We start from the raw sequence: 11,160 nt of genomic DNA, 5'->3' as shown, positions 1-11,160 counted from the left end.
AGAGAGAGAGAGAGAGAGAGAGAGAGAGAGAGAGAGAGAGAGGAAACCAGGTTACTCTGTAACGGAGAGAGAGATTGAGGCGGAAAGAGGAGGTTACCACAGCAACTCGGGGGACATCGCTGCAGCAGCCGAGGGGACACACAGGTAAGGTTACTGTGTGTGTCGGTACATGTGTCTGCATACGTTTGTTTTTATAAATGTGTTGGTGGATTGAGCAGTGCATTCTGGGAGGGGGGAAGAGAAGGAGGGGGGGGATCCTATTAGCAGAGTCCAGGAAAAGTAAGTGTGTGCTTATCAGTCACACACACACACACACAACTGCAGACTGACAGGATTTCGTCATGTCTTCGTACATGTGAGGATGTAATATTGTACTATTTTAGTTGCGTGGCTGTGAACTTTAAACTGAGTTCACAGTTCAACGTCTTTACGGCTTCACACCGTAAAAATGACCGATGAGTTGATTTATTACTAAACTAGTTTGATTATTGATCTGATGTTTAAGTTCATTTATTGATCACGAACTCCTGAAACAAGTTCTTTGTTTTTTAGTTTTTATTTATTTGCATATAAACCTAAAATACATGAAAGAGGTAAAGAAACAGACAACGTACTCACTCAGCAATAAGATATTTAATCACCTCACATGGTCTCTACTGTGATTAAAACGAACCTCTCTCAATGATCAGTAACAACAATAACTTCATGTAGAGATGTTGTCATGTCTGTAATGTGTCGGTCAATTCATGTCGCTGCGCTTTGTGTACCATTTGAAAAACCAAAACACTCGACATCTCATCCAACAATGTACACAACATATAAAATATAACAATGTCTAAAATCAAAATGTATCAATTAAGAAGAAAACCAAAACACAACATGCAGAAGAAAATAAATAAGATAACGAATAGAACAACCTATAATGACACGTGCCTACAATAGACTAAATATAGAATTATAATAATGTAAACATGGCCTCCCTTCCTCCTTGCATACCTGGAAGCTTTAAGTTTGACATGGAAGAAGAACTCGTGCTTGTGAACTCTGGTTCTGCGTTACGTGCATCCATCTACGTAAAGTGTACTGCGTGAACCTACTGTTACAGTTTGCCTCCCTATAAAACGTACTGTATGTGTGGACATTCTGGTGTCCCAGTGGACATTCTGTCAGCTGCTGATCAGCGAGTGGAGACGACGCTCATTGTCGTTTAGATTGAAATCAAACCTGAGGTTGTTTACAGCAGCTGGTGTTGAGTTTCTGTCTGTCTGAACTCTGTTCACTGTTAAACGTGTGAACCAGTGGATGGAGATTAATCAAGAGCACAGTTTTCAGCCGTAATAAGAAATCTTATTCATGTAGCAATTCACAAGCAATAAAGCAAGATAAGAGAGCCACGGTGCAACAGATATTTAATGATTTACCAACGTTTCTACACGACAGTCTTCTACCCTCAAGACGACTGTCATGTCGAAGTGTTGGTAAATTATTAAATATCTTTAACCCCCGCCCACCCCACCCCCCCCATCTAGACACCAAGGAGTCATAAAACACACAAGTCTTCGTATAAGACACGTCGTGCAATCTTCTCAAGAACTACATTAAAGTCACCAAGCTGTTTGACGCATATGTTAAAGCTGCAGTCTCTCTAGTGACCACCAGGGGGCGACTCCTCTGGTTGTATAGAAGTCTATGAGAAAATGACTCTACTTCTCTCTTGATTTATTACCTCAGTAAACATTGTAAACATGAGTTTATGGTCTCAATCTCCAGTTTCAAGTCTTCTTCAATACAGCATGATGCATCTGTCTTTGGTTTCTGATTGTAGCAGTGAACCAGTTTGTCTGAGAACACTAGTTGACCTTTATAGAGCAACATCCACAACGTTAATAGTAGGGTCAAAATAAAACTTTTGGTTAAACTTTAGAACATAAGGGTGCCGCCGTGGCTCATTGGGTAGAGAGGGTCGTCCGGCAACCGCAAGGTTAGCGGTTCGATCCTCGCCTGCTACGAGCCGAAGTGACCACAGCAGATGCAAAGCCGTGCATCAAAGCACACAACACTAACCTATGTGTTTTTGTTTTTTTTTCTTCTTGATGAAATGGGAAATGCAGTGTGTCATGAAAGAGTGTTGTGAGATCTTGAAGAACGTTAAGTTTAGAGATCATCTGTCCAGTTGTTTATGAATGTCTGTAGATTTTTTTTTTTTTGGGGATGTTAACTTTATCTCTGTCTCTGCTTCCTGTTGCAGGTTGAAGTGACGATGAGCAGATGGAGGACAGACCTGGTGGTCCAGTTCCACCTCTGACCTTCATCAAACAGTTTTGGACTTTACTGGGTACCAGGAAGCCAAGGGACCCTTCGCACAAATAGCGACGGTCCAAGGAAAAAAGGAAGTTCAGTGCAGTTAGGTGTCTAAGGTGCCACCATGTCCCAGGCAGGTAAAGTGCTCCACCTGTACGTTGAAGTGAGGTCTGTTGCCGAGGAGGAAAATGAAGTGCCTGGAGGAAGAGATGATGGGACTGCTCACCTGATGCTTCAGTGCCCAGACGTCCTCCCTCAATCTCAGAGAAGCTCCAGCCCCAACCGCCGTCAGAATCTTTCCCCAGTCTCTCATCACCAAACTGGGGTTGGAAGCCACTGCTTATCCCCCTCAAAGTCATCCTCCAGGCACTCTGTCAGCTTCCAACTCCAAAACCCTGATGCTACAGGGTGTCCCACCCAGTTCCACCGGCAGGATTTGTCGCATGACGGTATCAATCAATTGCTCCAGGTCCTTGCACCTGGAACAACTGGTCTAGGCCAGCATGGCTCATTGGGACGCACCTGTTCCTCTGACATGGATCCCTACCGGGCAAAGATGCTTATCTCCCCATCTTCTACATCTTCTGGGACAGTGACCATACCCTCCACACCTACCAGCAACCGCAGGTCCTACGAAGTCCCAGGGGTTGTGGGTGAGGAAGGGAAGACATCTGTGGTGACCTTTGGCTACATAGAGAAAGCTAACGTTCACAGCATGGGGGGCCGCTGTACCTCTGTGTGCCAAAGTGAGTTGAGCAATCCTCCTAACAGAATGGAGGGGCAGCGGCTCCGAAAGAGGTTGAGTGACCCAGTGTGGTGCAATGGGCAGCCAGGGCAAGGGGACCCTTACCACAATCACCCTTACACCTCCAGGAGTCCGACCCTACAAGGCTCGCCTTACCTGCAGAGGGCGAGCCCAGACCCAGTTGCCAGAGATGCCACCTACAGGGCCTTGGAGGAATTTGGATCCCCAGAACTTAGGCACAGATTTGCTGGGCACAACCCAGAGAATTACAGTCCAACCTTGCCACGGCACTACCAGTCCCCCCGCTGCCGGTCCTGGGGGGGGTCACCTGTCCTGCCCCGCAGCACCCTTACCCTGCCATCAAAGGCCCTGCTGGACAGGGGAGTCTGCCGTAGTTCAGTGAATGGACTACCCAGAAGTCCTGCCTCCGACCACCTGTGTTCTCACAGTGGGTACTGCTCCCACTCAGTAGCTCAAACCTCACCTCTTGGCTCTCGTGGCCCTCCCCAGAGCCAGCAGAGATCATGGGTGGGGGAAGAGAGCCCCAGGTTGTCCAGCAAATTTCACCCACCGTTACCCGCGGGGAGACCCACAGACATCCAGCATGAGATCCCAACTAGCATATTCCACACCAGCAACCATTCCAGGACTGGCTATCAAGCTAGTGGGAACCCCAAACACAGTGTTGGTAGTAGCTATTGTACCAACATCAATGCTAATCATAATGCTACACACAGTACACACTACAGCACTAGTGATAACGTATCCATCAAGACTCACTACAAACCGTCAAGCTGCAGTAGCAGAGCCAGTGACACAGTCAGCCCAACCAATGGCAGGAGAAGCATCTCCCCATCCTTCAATTCTGAAGTGGCTTGTAAGTTAGAGGTGGAAGCTACCAAGCTGTCCAATATTTTAGCTGAGAGGCGGACTCCCTCTCCAACATATTCTCAAGCTGAGTCACTGAGGTCAGAGAGTCCCAAGATGTCATTCCTGAGCGAATCCCAACCGTATGCCACTATTCATGAGCGAAATTCCCCTGAGACTCTGCGGGCCGACAACCAGAACCTCAGATGGAAGACAGACAAAGCAACGCCTCAAACCAGACCAGGACGCGTCTCACCGCTCTTATCCCAGAAAGGCCCGTCTTCGCCAGCATCTTCAGCCTTGCCGGCTAGGTTGCACTGTGCAGCCACTTCTCAATCACCAGTCTTGGACCCACGGTATCAACGTGGTTCATCGCCCTCTAAGGACGTGTCTGCCCTGCACCACTACCAGCTGCCACAGTACACTGGAGACCACAAACCGCCCAGCATGGAGCGGAAGCAGTATGATCACCTCTTTGACAGATCTCTGAAGGAAAGCCCTGAACTCTCAAGGAGACTTCTCTCAGAAGCGTTCCCCGTGAGCTGGTCGGACGCTGGACCGGTCCAGGATGGGGACGAACTCTGTGAAGACGACTGCAGACAGTCGGACTCTAGAGTGTACATTCCAAGCAAAGAGGAACATCGCAGGAAGGTTGGAAGAGACGAAGGAATGGAGGCATCGGTGCAGGAGTGTCAAGCGCCAGTTACAAGTGTGTCCAAGGACGAGAGGGAGGAGGTTCAGGATCACAGCGGGGCTGCTGGGATTGCCTCTCAAAGCTCCAGTGGGGTTACGGGCAGCATGGGAGACTCCCAGATGGACAGAAACGACAGTCTGTCCCCCGAAACCTCGAGCCAGTCCAGCCATGACACGGCAGACACCGGCTCAGGGATACAGGTCGGCTGGGTGGGGGGTGGGGGGGGGGGGGGGGATGGTTGTTGTGTGAGGAGGTAATCATGTAGATTATGTGGATGTTTTGGATCTGTGAGGAGGGTGAGGTTGTCTGTTGCTGAGTCTTCCCATCACATTGTGACTTATTGACACAATTACCTTAACAATAAATATATAATATAGTTCTTCCTTCACCAGTGAGTTACTTTCTGTTCTCAGTGTGTTTCCTTATGGAGGGATTCCATCATCAGCCTCATCATTACAACAAACAGTATCTTCTTAGCATTTAACATCTCCCATGAGGCTTGGGCCATTCTGGGTCTTAGACTAATGGGAAATATTGTTTAATGGTGACAAAAGTTTGTTTCTTTTCAGTTTTAAGATTGTGAGATGCACCATTTTTCTTTTTTTTGGGCAAATTAGTAATTGTAATTGTGACAATATCACTATTGTATGATTCTAAAGTGTCTTAACGGAGTTCTGATGCTGTTTTGAAATCTTCTTGAACCCTGTTAAGTCACTGGTGTACCCTGCGTTCCTGTGGAGCTGGGAGGCTTTAAAAATGAATTCACATTAAGTTCTAATTCCCCTTTTCAAATGAAAACTGCTACTAATACTACTGGAAGTATTCATTTGGTTTAGGTTGTTACCAACCTAGAGGTTGCCAAACATGTGCATTAATAACTATAACTTGTATGGTATTTCTGTGTGAAACGCATCATTTCAATATACTGCTGTCGTTTCTCTTCACGCAGTCGGACGGCGGCTCGTCGACGACTCCGTCCTCGCGGTCGCAGAAGATCGCCAGAGCCAAGTGGGAGTTCCTGTTTGGAGGTCAGACGGAGGAGAGTCTCTGCAGTAAAGGTTATTTATATTCACTTATTCACTTATTTATTGTTATCAATGTTTACATTTTGCTAGCAAAAATAAAAATAGACCATATCGTTCTGAGCAAAGTGAGGATAGAAACAAAGCTGTAACGGAAGTCACAATTATAGATATTACATTATATTTGGTGTTCAATTATTTAATTAAGCCAAGAGATCCTCAGTGTTACTATCAGCAGTAGTCAGTAGTATTAGTAGTATATCAGTAGATGTCAGTGTTACTATCAGCAGTAAGCAATACCAGGTCTCTCTTGTATTGTGTCTCTGCTCAGTGAAGTAAACAAGCAGCTTCATTAGCTTCCAGTCTTCTTCTAAGCCAATTAGCTGAAGCTTAATACAGCTGAACAGGTCTTAGTATGTGCAACACTACTCACAAGTATTACTACACTACATCCACTTTCTGTTCTTCACTAGCGTCTATTTAAAAACGCTTCTGGTTCACCAGCGTCATCGACCTTAATGTCTGCTTGCTTTGGTCTCATTGTACCATGATTTCTGTCTTGATTCATCCTGTAAATCTAAGCTACCACTACGACATATAACTAACCACACAGTTATCATCACCCTAACCTTTAGTTTCAATTTGCTAAAATTGTTAATTTATTTATTTTTTCACCAAAGGCTCAAATTAGCATATGACAGGAGCGAGAAATGAAGTGAACTCCCTGTTTGAACTGTTCCACAGCAAGAAACCCAGCAGAGAACGATCATTTCACAGAATACATTATTTATGTAAATGTTTGAAGAGCTACAATCCAAGACATAATCCAGAACATCTTTTCTTCCTCCGAAGCAAAATCTAATCTAAAGGCAAAATAATAAAATATTTAGCATTTTCTTTCTCCCAAGGTGTGAATGTAGAAAGTTTTTGTCATACAGATATACTCAGAGATTTGATATTTCAAGGTGTGTGTGTATGTATGTATGTATGTATGTATGTATGTACAAACAAACGTATCATCTGCATAGAAATATATCTTCACTAGACTGGCTGTTCCTGCTAATAATGTGTGTAAAAATAGATACGGAACACGTTCTAATGCAGAACCTTTTGGTACATCTTCAGGACAGACATAAAACATAGAAATCAACACACTTCTTTCCTCCTGCAGACGCTCCGTCCACGACGCCTCCAGCCAGCGGTTCGCCAAGCCCCACTCCTCCCTCCTCCCTCCGTCTGAAACCAGCCAATCAGAGGAGGGGGCGGGGCAGCAAGGGTCCGAGGTTGTCGCATCACGCGGTGCGGCAGATCGAGGTGGAGCTGGTGACCCCCGACCCCAGAGGCTCCACCCCCAGGACGGGCATCATCCGCCGGACCGTCCAGTACTCCGAGACGGATCTGGACTCCGTGCCACTGCGGTGCTACAGGGAGACCGACCTGGACGAGGTGGTCTGAATTCACCTGATCCGGTTCATCTAGAATGACGTCATGTTCTCGTTTGATAAATATTGATCATTGTTGTGTAGGTGATGCGGGCGGAGGCTGAGGCGGCCGAGGAGGCAGACTCGGCCTTTGGGAGTAACCGCAGCGTCCTGGGAAACTCCAGCTTCAGCCCGGCCGACACCTCCCCGAAACCCCGGACAGGTGGCGTGAAGAAGAGGGGAGAAGAAGAGGAGGAGGAGGAAGCAGTGGTGAGCTGGGCCAGTGTCCGGATGCTGGGAGATCAACAGAGACAAAGAGCCGACGAGGACGAGGTGTTCAGTCTGCTGCTGAAGGGGTGAGAGATCCACCAGGAACTGTCCCCCACCTCAATGACCCTCCAATAATAATCATGCTCTAAGGTCTGAAACTACAGTTCCCATAATGCTCCAGAAAACAGGAAGTGTAATGTTTCCATGGATTCCATTGGAGTCCATTGCTGTGGACTACAACTTTGTTTTGTGTGATGATAACCTGATTTTTTTTTTTTTTTGTCGTTAAATTACCAGCGACCATCGGTCACTGAGGTTTTGAAAGTAGTTTGATACCTTCCTGTTAATGATCCGGTTAAATCAGCTGTTGTCCATTTAAATCACGTCTCACATTTATTCTTTTATTTGAGGTCCATTGATCACCATCATGTAGCTTCATCTTTACTGGATTAATGTCTGTTCCACTCCACGTCGTCTCACATCTGTGTTTCCTGAAAGAGTCCGTTGTAATAGCAGCGGAGAAAACAGCTGATATTTGTCAATCGGATCAGGAGGATTCGTATAAATGTGTTGGCCCACATGCAGCATGGGATGCACCAATACAGATACCGGACTCCAAACAGCTGGACCATGGGGCCTTCTATGTTTATATACTATTATATACTGGAAATCGTATCGGTGCATTCCTACATGCAGCCCAGAGAAAGCTGGTGATTTCACAGCCCTACCAACAAATCTAGTCTTGTTCTTCAGGAGAAACGTTAGGCTGGAATGTTTGATGTCGCTCACCTGCTACGTCTGGATGTTGGACCCTTTAGAGTCACAAATGAGGCCTCACTGTTGTGATCTAAGTCTGATTCTTTCACGGTGCTGACCCACTTCCTGTTGAGCTGCTGACCAGATTCACTCGTGTAGTTCAGCTCGATCCCTGGAGGACGTGTTGGTTAATAGGATTACAATGTACCCGCGTGCCTGATGGGTTTTTAACGTTTTCTTTTTCCCCTTCAGGTCATTGGCGGCGTGCGACTCGCACGGCGGCCTCAAGTCTCCGATCTCCATCGGCAGCCCCCGACGACCCTCCGAGAGCAACCTGGACTCCTTCAGCCGCCACTTTGAAAGCATCATGGAGTCTCACCGGGCCAAAGGCACCTCGTACAGCAGCCTGGACAGCGTGGACCTCCTGACCTCTGGATCCACGTCGGTGTTCACCTTCGACCTGCCCACCCTCACCCCTGAGATCCAGGTAGGTCGAGCGAAGCTGACGGTGATCGTGTCAACGTCGTCCCGTACGACCGCAGGAGGTAACGCTGATGTGTCTGTGCCGTTCAGAGTCAGATCTGCGACAGCGCCAAGCAGATCATCGAGCTGAGCTTCGCCCCGCTGGTCCGTCCGGACCCGTCCGCCCCGTCGGAGACGTCTCGCTCCGAAATCGCACTCAGTGACTTGGGGGCGGGGCTTCGAGGCTGCTCCAAAGACGACCCTGGCTCTCCGGTTCGATCCAAGTCGGAGAAAGAGTCGTGGCGTCGGTCCATCCTCAAAGACGGCTTCCGCAAGGCGAACTCGGCCCCCTCGCTCCACAGCAGCCCCAGGTGAGTCACGGCTGATGGTGCAGGTCCAGACTGAGGACAGGAAGTCTCCACTTCCTGTCTCCATCCTGGGAAGTGTGACGCTAACGTTAGCTCAGCTTAGCTGACGCTGACGCTGCACAAATAGTAGATGATGCCACTGACAGGAGACCAAATGAAACGCACCGTTACCTTGATTGTAATTACAGATTTCTCTGTTTGAACATTGTTGAAACATTTGTGATAACATAAGAACACAACTCAACAACGTATACAACACAGGTAGTTGTTTTTAGACACTTTAATGAAGAAAAGTTATATATTCAACCTTTCAAATCTGCAAACTGATGACTGCATGTAAAATGTATTATAAATGTACTAGAAATAAAAACAATAGAATCTACCTGCTGCAGTAACACGGATCAGCCACACGGTGACACCAGAGAGACGTGAAGTGGTTACTGTTGGTGTTCACTTGTCTATCTTTGTGAGGACCAGTTTGAGTTTTAGACCTCGAGAGTAGGAGGACATTTAGGGAAGTGAGGACTCTTTAGTTGGTCCTCAGAGTCTCTTTAAGTGTTTGGAGAGTGAGGATGTTTTTAAGAGACGTTTTTGTCTTTAAATCTTGAAAAGGTTGTGTGATGTTTAAAACAAGGAATGCAGTATGTCAATGAGTCCTCATAAGTATTGAAGAACAAACGTGTGCGTTTACATGCATGTGTGTGGGGATTTAATGGGACACATGAGTTTAATTATAGAGTGTCTGACGCACACACACACACACAAGAGGGCGACACTGAGCTGTTTCTGAGGAGCTGAAGTCCATTCACTTTTTTCATACCTGTCATACCTGGTCCTTCCTGTCCAGTCTTTGTTGTAGCGATGTCATACCTGGTCCTTCCTGTCCAGTCTTTGTTGTAGCGATGTCATACCTGGACCTTCCTGTCCAGTCTTTGTTGTAGCGATGTCATACCTGGTCCTTCCTGTCCAGTCTTTGTTGTAGCGATGAATGTAGTGAAAATAGAAATGATCAAGTACAAGTACCTCACACTTGTACTCAAGTAGAGTACTTGAGTACTCTAGGTTCCTCTGGTCTGTGTTTGGTGATCAGTTCTGGCTCCACATCCTCCTCCAGCTCCACATGATCTACTTTCACATAGAACCGAACCACAGAGCCTGTAAAGTCTGCATTTAACAATGCGTCAGCATCTAATTGTTCCCTCCACGTCTTTATGTCCGTTCACCTCAGGACACCGTTGTAATGTCCCTCTTGTTTCAGCCTCAGACATTCACAGAGGAGACCTTTTCTTCTTTTTCTTTTAGTCTCTTGGAAACGTCTGTAGGTTTTGTACCTCTGAGATGTAAAAGTATTGAGTAGCAGAAAAGGGAAATACTCAAGTAAAGTATAAGTACAAAACTTGGCTAAATGTACTTGTTAAATTCCGTTATATTTTATTAGTCATATGTAGTCTGTGTAATGTAATGTAATGTGTCGGGTCAGCACTAGCGACGAGTACATACAACAGTATTTAACATAGAATAAGTTGATAGTAGATACTTATTCCTTTTTTTTGTCTCTTTTGTAACTTTTTCAATACTTACAAACATAATGTCCCCAAGTTTTATCAATGAAAAATATGCTGACTCATTTGGCTGAGAGTCACCAGTTAGCACTAAGTCACTGTGATTTATGACCAAAGTTAACGAAACATTTCACTTTTACGCTTCCAACAACAGTCGTCATCCACAAATCCCCACAAAGAGTCTAACACCTGAATCAGTCCACTGCGTCTCCTACTGACCACCCTGTTGGTCTATCTATTCAAAGAGAAATGTTATGCCTGAGGGTCTGGTGGTCTGAAGGTCTCGTAGTTTGATGGCCTGGTGGTTTGGTGGTCTGTTGGTCTGAGGGTCTGGTGTCCTGATGGGCTCAAGGGTTCTGTGGGCGGAACAGTTCCCGTTCCAGACCTCCATCCAGCTCCCCAGGTTGAACCTGTAGAAGTTAGTCAGGATGCCGACGTTCCTTCCAAACGTCCTCCGTCTTCTCAGAAAGTAGAGCTGCTGACGATCTTTGTGTGACCACATACACACACACATACACACGCACAAAATTCTAATTCAAACACAAACTTTATTGTTTTAGCAGAAAACAAACCTCAGGGAAAGTTTCATGAAAGCAAAACCGAAAAATCGAACTTGATCAACAGCTTCTTCTCCTTCAGCGGAAAGAGACTCCTCCCAACACACACACACACACACACACACACACACACAC

General features: G+C 46.3%; 1 protein-coding gene across 1 annotated transcript; it reads left to right on the top strand.

Moving 5' to 3' along the window:
• Positions 1-23: 23 nt before the first annotated feature.
• On the top strand, positions 24-11,154 carry LOC116377626 (uncharacterized). Its single transcript, XM_031839295.1, has 7 exons — positions 24-144; positions 2,249-4,807; positions 5,557-5,665; positions 6,801-7,075; positions 7,156-7,406; positions 8,329-8,563; positions 8,650-11,154. The coding sequence occupies exons 2-7, from the start codon at positions 2,426-2,428 to the stop codon at positions 8,911-8,913; spliced, it is 3,516 nt and encodes a 1,171-aa protein (XP_031695155.1). The 5' UTR covers positions 24-144; positions 2,249-2,425; the 3' UTR covers positions 8,914-11,154.
• The last annotated feature ends 6 nt before the right edge of the window (positions 11,155-11,160 follow it).

Source organism: Anarrhichthys ocellatus, unplaced genomic scaffold (assembly GCF_004355925.1).
Source record: "Anarrhichthys ocellatus isolate YVR2014 unplaced genomic scaffold, GSC_Weel_1.0 scaffold1471, whole genome shotgun sequence".
NCBI classification, from domain to species: domain Eukaryota; kingdom Metazoa; phylum Chordata; class Actinopteri; order Perciformes; family Anarhichadidae; genus Anarrhichthys; species Anarrhichthys ocellatus.
This window is presented reverse-complemented; position numbering and strand designations above follow the sequence as displayed.